This window comes from Drosophila subobscura, chromosome A (genome assembly GCF_008121235.1).
Source record: "Drosophila subobscura isolate 14011-0131.10 chromosome A, UCBerk_Dsub_1.0, whole genome shotgun sequence".
Taxonomy (NCBI): Eukaryota; Metazoa; Arthropoda; class Insecta; order Diptera; family Drosophilidae; genus Drosophila; species Drosophila subobscura.
Genome location: NC_048530.1, coordinates 9528539 through 9550962, shown reverse-complemented (window position 1 = coordinate 9550962; position 22424 = coordinate 9528539). Strand labels below are relative to the sequence as shown.

Here is a 22424-nt window from a genome sequence, read left to right as displayed (position 1 = left end):
TTTTCGGTTTCACATTAATTTCCTCTAAACTTTCATCTTAAATCTAATAAACAGGCACAAAAATAAATGCAATAATTTCTTTGTATCTAGATTCTATCTATATACACGTCCTGTGCATATATCTAGAAGTTCAATACGTGGAACAGTTTCGCCTCGTCATCCTTCTCCTCCTATTTCGTCATTCGTTCAGCCACCGCCCTACTTCATGGTGGGCATGGCCACGGCAGCCTGGGTGTGGGTCACATCGGTCTCGCGCCACAGCTGGGTGACGGTCTTGGTCTGAGTGTAGAACTTGATGCCCTGCTTGCCGTAGAAGTGATGGTCGCCGCGGAAAGAGCCACGTGTGCCGGTGAAGGAGAACATGGGCAGGGGCACGGGAATGGGGACATTGACGCCGACCTGACCGGCATCGATCTCGTTGACAAACTTACGAGCAGCCGCACCGTTGGTGGTGAAGACAGCGGTGCCATTGCCATAGGGATTGGCGTTTACAATGTCGATGGCATCGTCCAGGTTGTCGGCCTTGAGGATCACCAAGACGGGGCCAAAGATCTCCTCAGTGTAGCACTTCATGCTGGGGGTGACGTCGCTCAGGATGGTGGGTCCCACAAAGTAGCCATCCTCGAAGCCGGCCACGCTGACCTTGCGACCGTCGAGAATGAGCTTGGCTCCCTCCTTCACGCCGGATTCGATGAGGTCGTTGATGCGCTGGCGACTGGCGGCACTGATTACGGGTCCCACATCGGTGCCGGGAACATGGCCGGCGTTCACCTTCAGCTTCTGGGCACGCTCCACCAGATCGGGAATCCAGCCCTGGGCCTCTCCCACAAACACGGCCGTGGACAGGGCCATGCAGCGTTGACCAGCAGCACCGAAGGCGGCACCAGCCAATTGGTTCAGGGTGTTCTCCTTGTTGGCATCGGCCAGGATCACGCCGTGGTTCTTGGCGCCCATGTTGCTCTGCACACGCTTGCCGTTCTTTCCAGCACGCTCGTAGATGTACTTGCCGGCCTGGTCGGAGCCCACAAAGGACACGGCCTTGATGGCGGGGGCATCGCAGATAAAGTTGACTGCGTCATGCTGGCCGTGAATCACGTTGACCACGCCCGGGGGGCAGCCGGCCTCGTTGAGCAGCTCCATCAGCAGCATTGTGGCGCCGGGCACTCGCTCCGAGGGCTTCAGCAGCATTGTGTTGCCGGTGGTGATGGCCACGGGGAACATCCACAGAGGGATCATGGCGGGGAAGTTGAAGGGAGCAATGCCAGCGGTCACACCCAGTGGCATAACCAGCGAGTATGTGTCCATGTCGCGAGCCACATTGGCCACCGTCTCGCCCATCTGCAGGGAGGGAATGCTGCAGCAGTGCTCCACCACCTGGAGTCCACGCAAAACATCGCCCTCGGCATCGGCCAGGGTTTTGCCCTGCTCCTTGGTAATGTTCTTGGCCAGCTCGCCCATGTTCTCCTTGATCAGAGCCTGCAGCTTGAACATAACCGCCTGACGGGTCAGGATCGACTGGCTGCTCCACGACCGGAATGCCTTCTTGTTGGACTCCAGTGCCGTTTGCATCTCATCCTGTGTGGCCTTGGGCACACGCGTCACCACTTTGTTTGTGGCCGGGTCGTGCACATCGATCCATTCCTTCGTCTTGGACTCGACGAATTTGCCATCGATGAACAGCTTGGTGGTGGGCGCTGCCGAGGAGTAGGCGCGTTGTGTCAAGAAGCGGGCCTGCAAAGGGGAGAGGAGAATATACTACATGCAATCGCAGATTGGATTCCATTTTATCGGAATTCCCTAACCTCAACTTGTACAGTTAGATGGTCTTTGGTAAGGGGGGTGGGGCCATCGATGACCTGATAGCATTGACAATGGGGGGGTTGATCGGCCACGCCTACTCTTATCACTGGGCCCACATCTGGCAGCAAACATGCGTTTTAATGGCTTCTCAGGCCGTTGGGTGAGTGGAAATATTCGCCCCCAAACACGGCTTATCGCGTTTTATTATATTTTATGCCATTTCAAGTGTTCTGCTAATTCTCGCTCTGTTAATTGTTTTTGCATTTTGCGATCGTCGCGCTATCTTCTCCGCTCTGCTCTGCTGCTGCTCACTGAGCGGCATTACGTAACATGTGTTGTCAATTGGCATTTCTTTTTCACGGCCACACACACGCACATGCACACACACACTCATAATGGCACACAGAGTTGTAAAGTGAGAGTGGCAGGTCAGTCATTCACCGAAATGGCTGTTGCACTTTTACATGTCTATGCAAATGTACATACATATATACACTCTTTGCAACACTATACTGTAGCTGGCGCTTATCGATAATAAAATCATTTGCCCCCTCTTACCTCAGCACCGATTGCACGCAGGAGAGCCATCCTGGTTGGGGATAGAGAGATGTGGGTGGATATGGGCAGGAGTGTACGAGTACGGGCCGTTTCTCGGTCAGAGGTTTGGGGATCGAGAACGAGATCGCGTGCTGTCCAAACGGTGGTTCCACTAGAACTGAAAGCAATTGCTCTGAGGCTGTGCCAAGTCGAAGGGGCCCGAGCATGTGTATGGTGTGATTGTTGATATACGAGCAGTGGCTGTGGAAAGGTTGGAGGGGGCCAGCGGGGCTGGACAGACCGTCGAAAAGACTGTCAAACTGGATGGTGGTGTTTGGTTATTGCGAGCGGCGGTCAGGTGGGGGTCGGAGGAATCCGCCTCAAAATGTGCTTAACGATAGCACACACGTCAAAACATACATACCTACATACATATATAAATACACACCTACAAACGGCTCGAGAACCTGGCGTAGCAGCTGTTGTTCTTGTTTTTGTTATTCTTTGGGGGCTCGAGGTTTCATTGTGTTGTATGTGTGTTCGCGCGTATGACGGAATAAGCTAACATATGCATGTGTGAGTTTGTTTTTGCGATGTTTGTCTTTTTCTCGCTACCGGGGGGTAAGGAGCATGAGTTAAGTCGAAAAGTCGCACACCCTTAAGTTGTGAATGACCATCCCGTGGAAATAAGAATTACCATTATCGTTTATACAATTCATTCATATTTTAACAGGCCGACAGGCTAAAGTAAAAAAAATATATGTACATATATGTAAACATTTTATACCACTTCTGCCACCATCTCATTCCTAAGAGCATTCAATATTCGGTGCGACGCAAAAAAATGTGTATTTATACTCGCGTATGTATGTATGTACATATGTACATACATATGCATGTATGTATGAATGTTTGTACTCCAGTTTAGTGTATTGGCTATGGCACGTGTTGGATGAAAACAACACAACATACACACACTCAAATAAAATGCCTAAATATGATTTATTTCAATAAAATAGAAAAGTGCATAGAAAAACTGAGTCGCATAAAATAAGTGATGGGTTGACAAGTAAAGTGTAAAAAATTCAAGTATGTTTGTATGTATGCAACGTGCATGTACATCAACAACAGACACCAATATAAACATAACGGTAAACACAACCAGATGGGCCATTGGCTTAAGCACTAAAATATCCCAAACGCTTCTTAGGAAATCCGATTGCCAATCAAAAAAAATATGATTGTCTTATTTTAGGCGGAAACTCGAAATGCTCCAGGAAATCGTTTAACCCACATTCAAATTCCTGTGTAAACCGGCAGCAGAATCCAAGCAAGAAGCCTAGGCTTGTGCTTACGCTTTTCCTTTTCACTTTCCACTCTCCACTTTTCGCCAAGGTAAACAAAGTTGCGCCTGGACTTCCGCTTCCTGGTCAACATAATTAAAACTACTTTCGCTGTTGGCCAGAGTTGCCGCCATTCACAGGATACTAGTGCGGAAGCAGACGGCAGCAGGACTCCCCAACATGTGTCTGTGTGTGTATGTGTGCATGGGGCCCGAGCGTATAAATTGCCGAGACCCCCGCAGGATTCGCTTTTTCGCTCGGATGCCACCAACGCAGCAGCAGGCAGGCGAGCGCGCTCCGGCCCGATAGAAAACCTTTTATTTTGCTCAGCCAACGCGCTCCTTTGTTGCCATATGGCCATGCCACCACAGCTGTGCTAAGGGAGCGACACCAGCAAAAATGGAAACCGCCACGGGCTATCAGGATATTAGCGCCCTGGAAAAATCGGTATGTAGTGTCTGTCGATATCTTTAGATACAAAAGATTTGTGACGCGTAAAGCTCCCACTGCAGGTGGCCAATGCTGGCTCCCAGCTGTACACGATGGCCCACAAGCTGCACGCGGTGGAGCGCAGCCTGGAGCAGACTACAATGGAGCAGATGGACGAGATGGAGGTGATGGAGCTGCTCGAGTCCATGACCGAGGTGAAGAACGAGTACCAAAATCTGCGCAAGGACATCCAGGAGGTGCAGCAGCTGCAGCGTGACGTCAGCACCTCGATACGCTTTCAGATGCGCAGCATGCAGCAGACGTTCCAAATGCTCAAGAAACGGATTGCCACCTCCCAGGAGCACAAGCAAAAGAAGCAACGCCAGCAGCCGCGCACCAACACTAACACCACAACCACCGAACTTCCCGCCATCGTAACTGCCAATGAACAGTAGGCGGGGCGAGGCGGGGGCCCACTAGGAATAGGACTAGGACTAGGACTGGGGCTTAGGGTTGGGATTAGGCTTGGGCTTGGGGGGCAGTGCTTGTGGCCTGGGCAATTTATGAATATTCCATGATTTTTATTGATTGGCCGGCTGCTAGTCAGCTAACCCGAAACAAAGCCCCACAGTAGTGGTAGTAGCAGTAGTCAGCCCTCCCTCCCTCAAACCCAAAGCAAAGCAAAATGCTGAAAGAAATGTGTCAAATCTGGTGGATAGAGAGAGAGAGAGAAAGAGAGAGAGTGGGACACCAGCCGCAATCGAAAGCAATCAACTGGCTAATGGGCACTGGATACAATATTGATATCAGGAGTAACAAATACGAAGCATTTAGACTCGAAACAGAAGCAGATCCTCTACTTTATATATTGTAAACACACACACACACAGCAGCACACAGAACGTGTATCCTGTATCCTATACCCCCCCCCTCCTGTGAGGACCTAATGTAAGCGCAAGAAGCACTACTTTATGATGCAAGGAAAACCAAATGTCTGATACCATTTGAATGGGAATGCACTTTTCAAAATTTGCCTTAACATAATCGTATTGTATTGTACTCATTTTTGATACGACACGTTTTAAAGTACATATAAAACGTACATATGCAATTATGTACATACATATATAGATGCATACATATGTATACATTAATTAGTCTTAGACGTATCATTATCATTTATATTTTAATGATACACAATTGCAACCTATTTTTGGCTAGTTTGTTCGTTTTTTGAATATTTGTTAATAGATTGTATAAGCCAGAATTTAGAAAATTAAAATTTAGAAGGCTCACCACCATGGCCAGGGCTCATTTTAAATTCTAAACCAAAAAGCGCCCAGCCCATCGTCGTCAGCGTGCACTGTGAATGGCAAAATCAGTTTCGCATCAAATCGCATAAAATACTGAAAAAAAATACTTTTGCATCCATCAATCACACGTCGCGTGCATTTCTTATCTAACAAAGTGTACAAAAATTTATTTTATATTCAATTTGTGCTGAAATATCTATCTTAATATTATTGACAAGCGGATATTTGCGGTATATTGCTGAGTGTCAGGCGGTAAATTTGATCGGTCACACTGTGCATAGAGAACGCAAAATAGTAAAATGGTACAATTTCCGTATCAAAACTAAAAACTTGACTTGAAAAAGCCTTCAGCACGTACAAACTTGATTATTTTTTTTCGGTTTAAGTCTAGTACTCAGATCGAAAAAAAACTTGCTGGCAAAATGTGCAATATATTTTGCTAGCAGCAGAGTGTGACCAGAGGTGAAACAGCATTCCGTACGGTTACACTTCTCAGGCAGCTGTGTTGTTTACCTTTTTGAAAATGTGTGAAAATTAAATAAAAGGGTAATAAAACAATGAATGCAAAATGGATCCATGCAGGAGATTATGTTATTGAGACTGGCGGCTCTTGGATGATCGGGCGAGGAGGACAACCCACGAAATAAGCTACGACAACTTTGATTAAACCCATATCTGCAGGAAAGAAACCAGGACGGTCGTTTGTCTCTACATTTGAGTATTATAAATCATATAAATATGTGTACATTTATGGAAACCCATGAAACGATACCATTTGCATATTCCGCAGTTTGAAAATATGACAGAGACTTTGCATATGTCTGGGAATAACTTCTGCAGCCTTCTTTGATTGGTGGAGCAGCAAGGCCGTGCCAAGGAATATTTGCGCCCGTGGCAAACTTGTAAAACGGCACCTCTAGCACCCTTCCTATTCAAAATTGGATAGTTTTGAGTCCAAATCGCCGCCTTCGCCCCCTCACTGCACAACCCTGTGGATCAGTATTTGGTCCCAAAAGGAAAAAAACGTAAAACCTTTTGTTAACAGCCCAGCCCGGTCTGTGGCTTTGCAACATAAAGCAACTGGCGTTCAAATAAGTTAACAAATTAAAAATACATATAAATTCAATATAATCTCATTAATCTAAAATAATTGTTTCCTTATTTTGCCGTTTGATGGCCTTAAGCTCGTTTAAAGGCACGGTGGTCATTTGTCTTTTAACTTCAGCGGCATTGTTGCCTCCATGTTGTTGAGACTTTACCCTCTGTTTGCTAGGTACCCTCTCGGAATAAAGAACAGATCTATATTTGTCGAGCTGCTAGCAACATACCAACGAATACCACACAAATACTATCGGTACCACAAAATACTATCGGCTGACATTCTAGATTTAGTCGGTCTGTTTTTTTGTCGATCTGAGTACTGCCTGGCGCGCAAACTTTCTTATCGCTTCCAAACGAATATCATCCCTGAGTTTTCTAGCTGCCCTTTTTTTCGATCTGAGTACTAGGCTCAAGTTGCCAAATTGTTTAAATAGAGCGGGGCTAAGTGGGCTGAGTTCGTTCTTTGGTATATTTCGGTATATTTCTGAGGGCTGTATTTTATCGATAAATCCGCGTAGTTTATTGTTTTAAGTTTTGTGCATTGAAATTGTTTAATATTGTTGTTTGTGGAAAGAAAATATGTTTCACTGCTGCGGTTCTCAGTCGTTTTATATCGCGTGATTTCGGAGTTTTTGTGCAGTGACAGTGTGACTAACGCCAACAGGGCAAAAGCACCTGCAGAACAAGTTGTTTCGTGTCTCTGTTCCTGTTCTGGCTTGTGTGCCAGTTAGTTTCAGTATTAGAGTGAAATATTGGCAATCATTTGCATATCAAAGAAAGCTGCCAGCAGAAAGCTAGCCACAAGTGCAGCAGCACCTCGTTCAGCGACTCTCCATCGCGCCTGCGCCCCCGTTTGTTGTTGCTGCTTACGTGTCCGCATCGGCGGGTCGGTCTGGTTCGGATCGATCTGCTCTCGAGATAGCAGATAAAATGCGCGTTGGCGTTTTTGTGATTGCGTGCCTGGCCCTCGTAGCTGGCTCGCCGGCCCCCGTCCCCGCAGAGTACAGCGAGAGCGCTGCGGTTCAGGTGATCGAAGAGACGGAGAGCTTTCTGGCGCATCCACACTATCTGGACAATGATGAGATTGGCGCTCTGTTTGGCCAGCTGGCCAAGGACTATCCCCAGCTGGCACAGACCTACACAGTCGGTCGTTCCGGGCAGGGCAGGCCAATGCATGCCCTAGCGCTGAACGCCCCACCGGCGGACGACAAGAGTGGGGATCTGCTGCGCCCCATGGTCAAGCTGGTGGCCAACATTCGTGGCGACGAGGCGCTGGGCCGCCAGATTGTCCTGTACACGGCCGAGTACCTGGCCAGCAGCTATGAGACGGACGACCAGGTCCAGCGGCTGCTCAACACTACAGAAATTCATTTTCTACCCAGCTGCAATCCGGATGGTTTTGCCCTCGCCCAGGTGAGTCATCCGCTACGGGCACCCCGTCCCAAGCCCCATCTATCTATAGTTCTGGAAGAAAGTGGCTTGTGCCACAAAACCACTTTCAGAGCCAAAAACAGGGGGTCAAAACAGCTGTGGCGCATTACTATAAATGTAACAATAGCGAAAAGTGAATGTAAATCGGATAAATTGTTTGCTCCGACTTGCCCGCTCCACTTCACCGCCAGATCAATCCATGAATCGACACTACTATTCCACTCCTACCCCTCTCTCGCTCTCTCTCTCTCTCTCTCTCTCTCTCTCTCTCTCTCTCTCTCTCTTCACTCTCTTATTTCCTTTGTGTTTTGTTGCTCTGCCCCGCTGCGTTTGGAATCTGTCTGTGGTAGAAAGCCAGAGAGTGTCTCTATCCATTTGGAATCCCCTACCCCTCCCCACACTGAACTATAGTTGTACCATAAGTGACCCACTTTTTCTGGTTGAAGTCAGCTGTGATCCGGCAATTAGCATCTGGGAGTTTCATCTGATATTATCTGGTGCATCATTTACTCTCTGGTACTCCACACGATGGCCCTCCGCATGTCTAAGTCAAGTGTTTGGGCTGCTGCTTCACGAGTGATCTTCAATTGGTATTTTAGAGCTCTTCAGTCGTGTCAAGTGTAATGTGGTATGTACAGGGGGAATAATCAGTCTGTTCGTTTTAATACTCGTACAAGAATTTCTCCTGAAAGTATTTCTGATTCATTTTGAAGCTGGAGTATTCATATTGAAGTGATTCTTATTTTGTTAAGTCTTTTCATACCCGGTACTCGATGAGTAAATTGAGTATATTGTATTTATGGGGAAAATTGGATGTACACATGTAACGCACAAAAGGAAACGTTTCCGATCAGCATCAATAGCCATGTCTGTCCGCCCGTCCGTCTCGTTGAGCGCCTGGATATCAGAGACTATAAAAGCTAGAGCCACCTAATTTTGCATCCAGATGGCTGAATGCTCACACTGTTACCAGATTATTTCGCCCCGACCCCACAAAGGGCGAAAATCTGCTGTAAATTTCGAAAAAAACACTAACGTACAGATACACTGAATGAATAAAGGGTATAAAAGCTGAGACGCGTATGAAGCGTCTCACAAGCGTTCCTACTTGTTTCTGTTCGAATTCCTTAAAGTAAAATTTAAAAAATCAAAGTTAAGTGCTTGATAAATACAAATCCGATTTTAAGCCAAGAGAAAAACCCCTCAAAATCACCTTATAGGTGCCTCAAGCAACCATGGTGACAATTTTATAGTTTTGCTGCCACCATATGCTGTTTATTCCCACAGTATGTACACAGTCGCGTTAGGGTACTTCCCAATGAATTCAAACAAAATATTAAAAACGCCCCTGCCTCTGTTGGCTCTCTTTTATTTACAATAACTCTGCTGTGAATCCCTGATGCGAGCAATTATAAATACATATATGCAATTAAGAAGATTACGTATGTGCATAAATATGTACAAATGTACATACATACATACATATGTATGTACATACATGCATTCACCGAAATCGATATATTTGCATCCCTGTGTTGTTAACGTTGTGCTGCTAGAATCATTGAATTTTCTGGGAAATCGAGAGGCGGAACATGAGAGCTTTATAAACTTGGAAAGATCAAACTTCAGGAGAATAAATAAGCTAGAGCGATATGTATGAACATTCCGACTATAAAATACCCAAAACTATGAGCATTTCGATTGCATAGCACACACAGATTGCGATATTGTCATGGCTTGTAAATCGACTGTGAGCACAAAAATATATAAATAAATATGGCACTATACAGTGACCATTTGTGGATGGGGTGGGAAATGCTTTCTGTGGGTTGTACATCTTCACGAATACGGTTACCATTTTTGCCTCAACGATAAGGCGCATTATAGTAAACAGTTATTATTATCAGCTGTCTGCTGGCTGATCATCTCCTCTCTCTCTCTCTGCCTATGCACCTTTCTATGTACATACGTCTGTCCACTCTCTTCTTTGTTGAGCTTTATTGGTGCTCAGAGTAAGCTTTAAACTGCGCCATACATTGACAACAACTGTTTGTAAACAGGGTATTAAGGGATATTTCAATATTTTATCAGATTTTCAACCAATTTTGGGTAATCCAAAGAGCAACAGGTTAAGTACATGCGTGCATATACCGGGCGCACACCTCGAGTGGTGGCAAGTCAATGTTCGTGTCTGATTAGATTAGAGTGTTGTTAAACAAATATGCCAAGTGCTGGGTGTGGGTTGGGTGACAGTTTTACGGCCAGCCCCCTCCGATAATCGGGTGGATGGATTTAAGGCCATCGACGGTCGCTGACGTCATTGTGTTGCAATTGCAACACACAGCGACCGTTACTCTGGAAGCAGACCGAAAGGGAGGCGGGAGGCCCCCGTGCAATTATCTTTCAGCAAACTGGTTAGATGTCACAACAACAACAACAGCTGTATGGCAGTATGCCACCGTTGACGCTGTCTGGGCGATGTGTTGTTTTGGTTTAGTTAATTTCATTTTCCTGCAATTGAGACACTTTACGAGTGAATACAACCGGTTCGACTGTGGTTGTGGCTCTCGTTACTATTCTTCCAGCTGGAGCCCCGCGAATTTACGCGTACTTTGACGATTACTTGATGTTTCCAAAAGTGGAAATATCATTTGAAATCAACCATTGGAATCAAGAATTTGTTTCCACCCTGTTAAGGAATGAAAACACTTTTTGTAAATACTTATGTATGTATGTATGTATGTACGTTTATTTTTAATTAAATAAATGGGTAAATATTATTTCATATTTTATAAAAATATCAAAAATATAACAATAGAAAAACTCTTAAACTTAGCATATTCCATAGCGAATGGAATTATGTAAAATGAATTAATTCGCGTAGAGCATTGCAGGCGTCGTTGTTTGTCACAGCTGTGTGTGCCGGGAAGAAGTGCGAGCAAAGTTGCACTACTGCGTGATTGGAAGAGAAGCTTTGAATATACATACATACATACGTAGAAAGAAGCTTTTTGCCAGCTATCACCTCCGCTTTCGTCGATCCGATCCACTCAACGGGAGTGTAAATTTCCCTTGAATTGCGCTCTGCTGATAACAACAGCCCTAATGGCCTGGGGAATTTTGTTTATCGATAAGGAAGGAACGCATATGGAAATTAGTATGTACGCATGAATGTATGGGGATTGTGTTTTGTGTGTGTGGGCGTTTGAACCCACGCCAGGAACAGTGGCAATGGGTGGGCTGGCTGGCTGTGACGTCAAGACTGTGGGAGAGTTATTGATTTCTTGCTAAAAATATCCTTTTCGCTGACGTACAACGCAAATCCGAGTTGCTCTCTCTCTTTCCTCCTTATCTCCACTATCTCCCTTTGGCGCACCATCTCTCTCACTCTGCTGTGGCTTAGCGGCGACTGCGCGCTCACACGCGCCGGCGCCTCGGTTGCCATCTGGCAACGCTATTCAACACTCAAATGAAACAATAATAATCATCATTGAATCCGAAAGCGACGACAAACCATTAATTTACACTCAAATAACAACGGCGGTTCGAGAAACGGTCTAAAATACATATATGTACATATGTTCATATGTATGTACATATATAACGGCAGAAGAAGGAAAACTAAAAAAAAAACATTTGTCTCTCAAGCTCTCTGTGGCGTGTAATTTCCCTGCAATTAACGCGCGCTTTGCTTTGCGCCGCTCTCAGCGGAGTGCTGGCGTCGACGCTGGCAGAGGAGAGGTAACAGGCACAGCGACAGCAGCAGCCAGCCCCATGGGCGCTTAAGGCCAATCAACGCAGCAAATTTTCAAGCAGTTCATTTTTCGAAGCTGAGCTGCACCGACCACCAGACGACGGACCGGACGACGACGTCGACATCGACGACCCCCCCAGACGACCAAGACGAGGACGTGCGGTCGGAGGGCTATCCCCCCCCAAAAAAAAGCAGAAGAAAACCAAATAAGAACTGTATCTGGAACATCCAGCATTCAATTTGCACGCCCGTGATAACAAGCAATTGAGGTCATCTCCCCCGTAGCGGCTGCGAAGACGGGAAGACCGGCGTAGAAGCGGAGGCGAGTCGCAAGAAGATGATGGCACAGTGGATTGTGACTGGCCTGGCTTTGGCCATGGTCGCCCAGCTGGTGCCCAGTGGACGGGGCTACATAATCAAAGAGGAGGAGGGCTTCCTGCAGCAGCCCCACTATACCAGCCAGGAGCAGCTGGAGGATTTGTTTGCGGGCCTGGAGAAGGCCTATCCAGAGCAGGCTCGCGTCCACTATCTGGGCCGTTCCCTGGAGGGCCGCAACTTGATTGTGCTGCAGATCTCGAAGAATACGCGGCAGCGCAATCTGTTAACACCGCCCGTCAAGTACATTGCCAATATGCACGGTGACGAGACGGTGGGACGGCAGCTGCTCGTCTATCTGGCCCAGTACCTGTTGGGCAACTACGACCGCATCACGGATGTGGGCCAGCTGGTGAACTCCACGGACATCTATTTGATGCCCACCATGAATCCCGATGGCTATGCCCTGTCCCAGGTACGTTCGCTATCCAGTACACTAAACAGTACGCGCTGGCGGGTCACCTGTTTGCATACAAACAAATGTGTCTGCTACTCCACTGTGTGCCGTCCTCGTCTCTTTCGGTCGCTGGGAAAAATCAATAATTGTGAAATTTCAGAATACAAAGAGAAGGAGAGTGGTGTGGGTGAGAGTCTGCGGGGGCGTCGGGATAAGTGAGGCGGCAGAAGTCCTCTCTCGCTCTCCCTCTCTATCTCTTTGCTTACGTTGGCGTTAATTTCGCACTTATTATCTGATTGCGCTAGGCCCAAGCACAGTCCCTTTACCGCCCTCTATCTCTCTCTTTTCACCTACTGCCACGCCACGCCTGAACATCAACAACTGTTGACATATTGCACACACCCACGCAAGAAGACATGCATAGACTATGGTTAATATTTCATCCATTATCTTTCGCGTAGAAAAGTAGTTTGCTTTTTGTTGTTGCTGCTGGATCATTTTACCGTTTAGCAAAGGGTTCATTCCCGATGCCAGGAAACTGAAAATTGATTGAGAATGTTGACTCAAAGAGAGATGAAAAGGGAGAAAAGGCTGCGTGTGTAGTTCATTGAGCACAAAGGTCTTCCTCTCCGACGCAAATAACTGTTTTCCCACTCCTTCCATCTGTTTATTTGGGTGCGAGAGAGCAAGAGTAGGCAGCCAACTGCTTGTCACCTGTCCCGTCCCTATTCCACCCATTTCATTCTTAATTGGAGTTGAAACTTTCTGAATTTACATACATATGCAGAATGCACAGTGGAACGGGCGTGTGTGTGTTTACTTCTGATGATCGGTGATCGGTGGCGTGACTGGGGTAGTACACAGTACATACATATGTACATACATATGTCGTTTCCATTATGGCTGAACATGCTAGTGACATTAGCCATTTAATTCGTCCATTAAATGATATAATTTGATGATTAGGCAATGGAGGAGATTCAACTCCAATCCATCCATCCATCCATCCATCCATCAGTCCTCGCTTTTAGTTCGGTCGGTTCATGAGCGTTCAATAAGATTGTGCAACAGCTGCTCCAGTTTACAATATTTGCATTCAGATGAGTGGAGGGCGGAGGGAGGTTTACGTATCTGCTGTTCTGTTTTGATCGTTTGCTTGCTTGTTCGATTGCGCAATATCGTTATCGAATATCGATTATGACTCTCCGAGTGGTGCGTGGGGTGAATGGTGTAATCAGCAGAGAGAGGAGAGAGCCCCGACCCACCTGACCGACATGCCAAGCAGTGCAATAATTCGGTCAGGACTGACCTGAATGACAAATAAAAACCCACAACAGAGAGAGAGAGAAAGAGTGAGAGTGGAAAACAACTGATATGAAAGAGAAATCCATACTTATGCTAATATTTACTCTTTTTTATACCCCCTCCGCCTCTTCCATTTACAGGAAGGCAACTGCGAATCGCTGCCCAACTATGTGGGGCGTGGCAATGCAGCGGGCATCGATCTGAACCGCGACTTCCCCGACCGCTTGGAGGAGCCCCATGTCCACCAACTGCATGCGCAGTCCCGCCAGCCGGAGACGGCCGCTCTGGCCAACTGGATCATCAGCAAGCCGTTCGTGCTCTCGGCTAACTTCCATGGTGGAGCCGTGGTGGCCAGCTATCCGTACGACAACTCCATGTAGGTTTCGGTTTGAATTTGATTATGGGTTTGACCATTCGTCACTCCTCTTTTAGTGCCCACAATGAGTGCTGCGAGGAGAGCTTGACCCCGGATGATCGTGTGTTCAAGCAGCTGGCGCACGCTTACTCGGACAACCACCCGATCATGCGGAAGGGCAGCAACTGCAACGACTCCTTTGCCGGCGGCATCACTAACGGCGCCAACTGGTACGAGCTCTCCGGCGGCATGCAGGACTTTAACTATGCGTTCAGCAACTGCTTCGAGCTGACCATCGAGCTCTCCTGCTGCAAGTATCCGGCAGCCAGCACCCTGCCCGCAGAGTGGCAGCGCAACAAAGGCTCGCTGATGCAGCTGCTGAAGCAAGCCCATATCGGCATCAAGGGCCTGGTGCAGGATGCCAACGGCTATCCCATCGGCGATGCGAACATCGTTGTGGCCGGCCTGGACGAGAAGCCCATTCGGACTTCGAAGCGTGGCGAGTACTGGCGCCTGCTCACGCCCGGCCTCTACAGCGTGCATGCGGCTGCCTTTGGGTGAGTGACTGTTCCCCCCTCCCGCCCGGTGTTCTTTCCAGCCTCAGTACTGATTCTGTTTCCCTCCGCCTCCATCCAACCTGCAGGTACCAGACCAGTGCCCCGCAAGAGGTGCGCGTGACCAACGACAACGCGGAGGCTCTGCGCCTGGACTTCAAACTGTTGCCCGTCGAGACGAACTTTGATGGTATTAGCAGTTTATACAGTCCCTATTTTTTCTAGAACACTCGCGTGAGGCGTGCGGGGTGACGGTGAGGAATACCCAGTCACCGCCAGCACCAGCGACAGCTATCCACCCATTTAATGTGCATATTGCTAGCAAACATTTGAACCGATCGATACCAATGCATCAATAGAGTTTATCACCATGCCACCCCTGATCAGCCACCCCAGCACCTGCTCTCTCTCTCTATTTCTCTCCATATCTCTATACGCACAGCTCTAAGCGCTCTCCAAACTGTATCTCGAAGCACACAGCACAAGCACCTTTCATTTCTGTACATATATTTCATTTGGTGGGGGGGTGGACCATCTTCGATTCGCTGGCTGCTCTAAATATAAATTGTTTTCGGCAAATCGGGCTGGGAGATCTCCTCCCCCAAAAGGGAAATATGTATTATTTTTTTGCACTGTACTACATTGCGTATATTATGTTTCATTCTGGAATCTCCTTGTTTTACGCCACTGCCAGATTACATTTTGCTCATTTTTTTGTTCCTGCACCGCACACACATATCTCACTCTGCACCCACAATCACACACACACTCACACACTGATTGATTATAATTCTGAATACCCAATTTGATTTGTATATAAGAACGAAACGAAACGAAACAGAAACCAAAAAGCAAAAATCTAGAAAACGACAAACACGAACAAAATGCAATAAAATTAATGAAATAAGCAAATTGTACTTAGGAACTTGTAAAGAAATCAAAACCCACTTGAGGTCATCGAATGACTCACGATCCACGACAAAAAACTAAAGGAGGAGGAACAACGAGTGTTTCCCTTTCATTCTGCCCATATCCCGGTACCTATATACAAAACATATTGTGGTACATTTTAGAGAATGCACGAGGAAGCGACGAACAAAGCATAGAAACGTATGCACCATTATCTCAAAATATATAGAGACATAAACACCATCTATAAAGATTGTTTGTGAACGAAAAGGACTTGTTCAATGCATTACAACTTATACACAAAAATGTGTGAGCCTACGATGACAATTGATAACACCAGCCCCTATAATACAAACAAATAATAAATATTATGTACACACACATGCAAATACCTAGAGCGAAAAAAACAAGGCTCGACATCGAAGAGAGCGTGTTCCAACTAACAGTCAGAACAAAAATTATAAAATATATATATATAAATGTTTATATTCGATTAAGTGTGTATGCAAATATCTATACAATACATGCATATATATATGTGTATATATATATATATATATGTATATATATAAAAGAAGGATATCTCTCTACCTTGTAATGTATCTGTCTATCAATATGCATATTTATGAAAAGGATACAACCCAGAGACAATTATTATCTACTATGCACTATGAACATCTGTCTATTTGTCTATTACACGAGTATTTAATGGATAACAAATGTGGAATGTGGAATGTGGAAAACTATCGCCTATAGTAGCAGTCCATCATCCATATATTGTCCGTACTTAGAATGGGAATGAGATTTGAACGGTTTGAGCGGTTGATTCTTTGGCAAGGGCAAAATAAAATGTGGATTTTAGCATTGGTGTGTTTTATTTTCACCTCATCACGAAACCATACCACAACATCATTTTATCTGTTAACATTTCTTCGTTTGTTCATTCTGGTTTATATTTTGGGTTCAATTCTCTCAAACTCATCCTTTGTGTAAATATAGTTAAATATTTGTATGATATCTACCCGCTGATCCGCTCTGCCCGTTAAAGATGTTTTGCTGAAAGTAGATGGAAATTATTTTAATGAACTCTAATGAAATTTTAATTGTATAATCAATCAAAGTACCTAAAACGGAACGAAAAGAAACGAAATTAAATGAAGAAAATTGCAATTCCTGTGTGTGTGTGAGGTGTGCCCCAAATGTATGTAGATATGTATGTATGTATGTACTACATGTTATAATTACATACATACATCTATAGGGGGATGCATCTCCCGATGAGGAAGGTTTTATCACTTCTTTGGCATTTTACTTGGATTTTATTCTCAATAAATGTGAAAATAAACAAACGAAATTATGCATCTGCTTTCGCCTCTTAGACGCACTACCCTCCTCCCCCCCAGCGCCCCAACAGCTTTCACCATTGCACCGGCATGCGGCAAACCCAACCCCAACCCTAATCCTCATCCTCATCCAACCTTCGCATGGCTAATCTTACGTACACATACATATAAACTAGCACACACACACAGATATACTGGAACATATCCCTAATCCATGTCCAAATCCACATCCGTAGGCAACTTCCGCAAGGTGAAGGTGGAACGCGCTGAGCCGCCGGAGGCTAGGAAGGAGCAGTTCGACGGCTTCCTCACCCACACCGTCTTCGAGCACCACAACTACACGGCCATGGAGAGGTGAGTAGTACCTGCCGGGAGGATGTCAGGAGTACCCATTCCATTCCCTGCCGATCGATCCTTTGCAGCTACCTGAGACAACTGTCGGCCAGCTATCCGTCGCTTACGCGGCTCTACAGCATCGGAAAGAGTGTCCAGGGCAGGGATCTGTGGGTGCTGGAGCTGTTCGCAACACCAGGATCGCATGTGCCCGGTGTGCCCGAGTTCAAGTACGTTGCCAATATGCACGGCAACGAGGTGGTCGGCAAGGAGATGCTCCTGCTGCTCAGCAAGTATCTGCTGGAGCGGTACGGCAACGACGAGCGTGTCACACGGCTGGTGAACGGCACGCGGATGCACTTCCTCTACAGCATGAACCCGGACGGGTATGAGGTGTCGCGCGAGGGCGACCGCACGAGCGGCCTGGGACGCGCCAATGCCCACAACATTGATTTGAATCGCAACTTCCCGGACCAGTACGGCACCGACAAGTTCAACAAGGTCACCGAGCCGGAGGTGGCTGCTGTCATGAACTGGACACTGTCCCTGCCCTTCGTGCTCTCGGCGAATCTGCACGGCGGCTCCTTGGTTGCCAACTATCCGTTCGACGACAACGAGAACGACTTCAACGATCCGTACGCGCGCCTGCGCGACGCCAGCATCAATGGCCGCAAGCTGAATCCGACCGAGGATAATGCCCTGTTCCGGCACCTGGCGGCAGTCTATGCGCAGGCCCATCCCACCATGCACCTGGGCAAGGCGTGCGAACTCTTCCAGAACGAGCACTTCGCCGAGGGCATCACCAATGGGGCTCAGTGGTACAGTGTCACCGGGGGCATGCAGGACTGGAACTATGTGCGCGCCGGCTGCCTGGAGCTGACCATTGAGATGGGCTGCGACAAGTTCCCACTGGCCCGAGAGCTGCCCCAGTACTGGCGCGACAACCGCGAGCCGATGCTGCAGTTCATCGAACAGGTGCACCACGGCATCCATGGCCTGGTGCACAGCACCATCGGTACACCGATTGCCGGCGCCGTTGTCCGCTTGGATGGGGCTAATCATTCCACCTTTAGCCAGACGTTCGGCGACTACTGGAAGCTCGCATTGCCCGGCCAGCACAACGTCACCGTTCTGGGGGACAACTATGCCCCGCTGCGCGTGGAAGTGGAGGTGCCGGCAGCGGAACCCTACAACATGCGCCTGGACGTTACCCTCATGCCCGACGATCCCCAGCACTGGGCGTCGGCCAATGACTTTCGCATAATCGAGAATGTGGTGAACACACGCTACCACACGAACGCCGAGATCCGCTCCCGCCTGGCGGAGCTGGAGAATCAGAATGGACAAATCGCAAGCTTTGGCTATGCGGACAACGAGTTCAGTCGCTACTTCAACTACCTCAAGATGACATCCGATGTGAGTGGGTGTCTGCCTCCACAAGCGCACTCTTCTCAATGTATCATTTCCCCCACAGATTGGTGAGCCCGAGGAGCACAAGTACAAGCTGCTGGTGGTGAGCTCCATGTACGACACAGCGGCGCCCTTGGGCAGGGAGCTGATGCTGAATCTCATTCGTCATTTGGTGGAGGGCTACAAGCTGCAGGATGCCACCGTAATGCAGCTGCTCCAGCGAACTGTCATCTACTTTCTGCCGCAGACGGAAAAGTTCCCGGAGGTCTTTGACCTGTACAACACCAAGTGAGTGTGACCCAAGATCGAACTCTAAGCCTGAACTCTAAATCTCTTGCCCTTCTCTATGTAGCTCCTCTGTGTGCGACCCCGTGCTGGGCGATGAGCTGGCCGAGCGTTTGCTGAGTCCCGAAACGGAGCCGGGACGCGACATGCTGCTGCAGTTTCTGCAAAGCGAACGCTTCGACCTGATGCTCACCTTTAGTGCCGGCAGCTCCGAGCTGGGCTTCCCGCGCGGCGACTCCATACTGGAGAAGTTCGCTCACAGCATCCAGCGCACGGAATTCAACTACTCGCCGCTGCAGTGCAGCGCCTCGGCCACCAGGCAGCTGCATCGCGAGACCAGCGATCGCCTGACGAACCTTCTCTACAAAATGTACAACCTGCCCATGTACACACTGGGCGTGTCGTGCTGCCGCATGCCCGCCCACAAGCAGATCGCCTCGGTGTGGCGCAAGAACATTGACAAGATCAAGAACTTCCTGGGCCTCGTCCAGACCGGAGTCACTGGCCTTGTGCACAACAATGAGGGCCAGCCGCTGCGCGAGGCCTTTGTCCGTTTGTTGGAGCACCAAATGGTGTACAATGTGACACGGAATGCGGCTCGCTTCCAGCTAATGCTGCCCCGCGGCCTGTACGGCCTGGAGGTGACAGCGCCCAACTATGCGTCGCAGGTGATCAAGGCCGAGGTGCAGCAGGGCCAGCTGCTCGATCTGGGGGCCATCCGCCTGCACCCATTCACCCTGATACGCGGCGAGGTCGAGGAGCTGCCCAGCAATAATCCAGCGCTCTCCGTGACGGGTGTCGGCTCCAAGTTCACGACAAGCATTGTCGGCGTCGTCCTCGACGAGGGCAACCATCCCATTCGCAATGCCAAGGTGTCCGTCAGTGCGCCGGCAGGGCTCGAGCGGCTGCGCAACTTCACCAACAGCCTGGGCGAATACCGCCTGTCCGCCGTGCCCCTCGGCACAGTGAGCCTCAAGGTGGAGGCGCCGCGTCACTTCGAGGCCACGCGACAGCTGCACCTGGCCCAGGGAGGACTGCCCACAGAGAATGTCGTCTTCCATCTGAAGTTCAACGAGCATGTGTTCGGTCTGCCGCGCTTCCTCTTCATCATCTTTGCCAGCATAATGATCATCGTCGGCGTTGTCGTGTGCGTGCTGTGCGCTCAATTCTGGTTCTATCGTCGCCATCGGGGCAACAAGCCGTACTACAACTTCTCGCTGCTGCCACAGAAGAGCAAGGAACACTTTGACCTGGAGGAGGACGATGCGGGCGATGACGGTGAAACGGAGCTCTTTCGTTCCCCCATCAAGCGTGGGTTTCCATCACTTTCACAACTGAATGATTTGATTTAGATTTCATTTGTGTTCTTTGTTCTGCAGGTGGCATGACCATTCAGCCGTACTTTGATGAGGAGCATCTGGAGCGAATTCTGCACACGGATGAGGAGGATGACGGGGACGAGGACGACGACGAGGATGGGCCGCGCATGGAGCCCGAGTTGGATGTGGCCGATGACAGCGGCGATGAGATTGTCATGCTGCACCAGCATGGCAAGCCGCGCCGTCACTAGGCAGTGGCCCAGGCCCGCAGCTCATCCACAACAGCAGCAGCAGCAGCAGCAGCAGCAGCAGCGACAGCAGACAGCAGACAACAACACCACACAACAAAACTGTGATTCAAAACGTTTTCAAGAAAAGCCCAAGCAAGGCATTGATTGCTCTTCTTTTTTTTTTTTATTTTTTAATTAATTTTACAGCTGCGGCAAACACTTCCTAAAAGGTTAGAAAAAGTGTTATGCAAAGTCTTATGCTGATGCAATGGTTTCCCTTTCAATTGAGTTGATAAAAGAATTCCAGCCGCAGCTGTAGCCGCAAATATTTATTACCCATTTACAGGATACCAAGTACCGATCACGGACGTGTTTTATGTGCTGTAAATGTAGCTAATAATTATGAATTATTCGATATGCATTATTTATGAGAATGTATTCTTCTGCCGCTTGCGATTTAATATTTAGGAAAATGTTTTTTTGTAATTATATTCGCCTGCAATGTCCAGCTTTATATAGAAAATGGCAGAACTCCAGCCCAGCCCAACCCAGCCCAGCGTAGCTCAACTCCCAACCCCGCTCTCAAGCCCTGGCGAATCTCTCAATGCCTCAATGCCTACCCCCATTACCGCTCTCTGCTGGAGAAGCCCTAATCGTAATTGTAATCATAATCGCAACTTAACTTAAGACTGAGAGCCTACTTATGCAATTCTAACCAGAGTACAGAAGAAGCAATTTTAAAATAGCAGCAAAAGAAGACACGAATCTAGCGAAATAATTGAAATTTATACAACATTGGCTTATATACATACGCATATGTACATGCATATGTATTTATGTACATAAGTACATATATTCGGTGACTGCCAAAACAAAGATTCCAGCTTACCCTTTCGTGCTTACAGCGCGTATCACAGCAATATGAGAGGACACGGACATGCAGACAGATTGTAACTGATTGTAGACCCAACAAACTATTCGTAACCATTTAAGAATTTAAATTCAGCCAAGATTTAAATGGCAGCTACATACATATGTATAATTTTATAACTTTCTAAATATTTGTAAATTTTGATTATGGTTCCGTCACTTGATATTTAATAGCCAAGCTAATTGCTATTACATAATATATAACTATAAATTTCTAAATGAAAGACAAATGTATTACAGACATAAATTGAACCGCTGATGAATCGGCATGGTAAACTAATTAAATCAAAATTAATCTTAGACAAAGTAGATAACTTTTGTTTGGAAGCCTGAAGTTTAATATGCCTTGTGCTAGAATGTGTGTAGATAACTGAGCTATAATTACAAATTAAATTACAATATTTATGTCATACTCGTTGCTCACTTTAAGAACTTATTCCATTTGAATTCCGTCTTCAGTTCAAGTTACAAACCGAAGTCTGTACTATTTCCGATCTGTTTCCGATGTGTCTTCAATAAATCAACCGTCTAAATACATGGAAAAGCACTCAGAAAGTAACGGCCCGAACATAACAGTTAACAAATGGCCTTGATACCCTCTTAAATATACATGTACATGTATAAGTCCCCCAAAAAGTTAACAAAACCAAATGCAAATCTAAGCAGACAACCCACACATATTTATGTAAATAGCATATACATATATCTACATTATATACATTGCTGTGGCACTGCATGATCTTAAATACTTTTACACACGAGACAAAGCAAGCAGAAATCGATGGAAGGAGTGATGCTATGGCGGTATATTTAATTAGCCAAGGGTGCAGCATTTACTTGCATATGTATCCATGATTATTTGTATATTGTATGTACTTCTATCGTATACATATCCACAACAAAAATATGGCAATTATAGCTATGTAAGCAATTATCTGAATAAAAGCATAATGTACCTACCTATTTAGCTA

At 47.1% G+C, this 22424-nt stretch overlaps 4 protein-coding genes across 5 annotated transcripts in view; 2 read left to right on the top strand and 2 right to left on the bottom strand.

The window, feature by feature from the left end:
• Positions 1–7117, bottom strand: part of LOC117899854 — a 14747-nt gene extending 7630 nt beyond the window's left edge. The window contains exons 1-2 of the mRNA XM_034810146.1: positions 7112–7117; positions 2092–2101 (exon numbers count right to left, since the gene is read on the bottom strand). The gene's annotated coding sequence lies outside the window, so the exon portion shown is untranslated. The remainder of the gene's footprint in view (positions 1–2091; positions 2102–7111) is intronic.
• On the bottom strand, positions 13–2529 carry LOC117900203 (probable methylmalonate-semialdehyde dehydrogenase [acylating], mitochondrial). Its single transcript, XM_034810514.1, has 2 exons — positions 2359–2529; positions 13–1731 (listed from the first exon to the last, which is right to left on the bottom strand). Exons 1-2 carry the CDS (start codon positions 2386–2388, stop codon positions 199–201), a joined length of 1563 nt encoding a protein of 520 aa, XP_034666405.1. The 5' UTR covers positions 2389–2529; the 3' UTR covers positions 13–198.
• LOC117901352 lies at positions 3861–5396 on the top strand. Its single transcript, XM_034812104.1, has 2 exons — positions 3861–4127; positions 4193–5396. Exons 1-2 carry the CDS (start codon positions 4080–4082, stop codon positions 4562–4564), a joined length of 420 nt encoding a protein of 139 aa, XP_034667995.1. The 5' UTR covers positions 3861–4079; the 3' UTR covers positions 4565–5396.
• On the top strand, positions 7075–22416 carry LOC117899707 (carboxypeptidase D). Of its 2 annotated transcripts, none has more exons than XM_034809960.1 (9): positions 7075–7936; positions 13926–14161; positions 14218–14697; positions 14784–14884; positions 17183–17300; positions 17369–18695; positions 18754–18977; positions 19042–20285; positions 20354–22416. In XM_034809960.1, exons 1-9 carry the CDS (start codon positions 7454–7456, stop codon positions 20542–20544), a joined length of 4404 nt encoding a protein of 1467 aa, XP_034665851.1. In that variant the 5' UTR covers positions 7075–7453; the 3' UTR covers positions 20545–22416. The 2 variants fall into 2 exon arrangements, with proteins under 2 accessions (XP_034665851.1, XP_034665936.1); XM_034810045.1 differs by lacking the exon at positions 7075–7936 and adding an exon at positions 11592–12498.
• Positions 22417–22424: the final 8 nt, after the last annotated feature.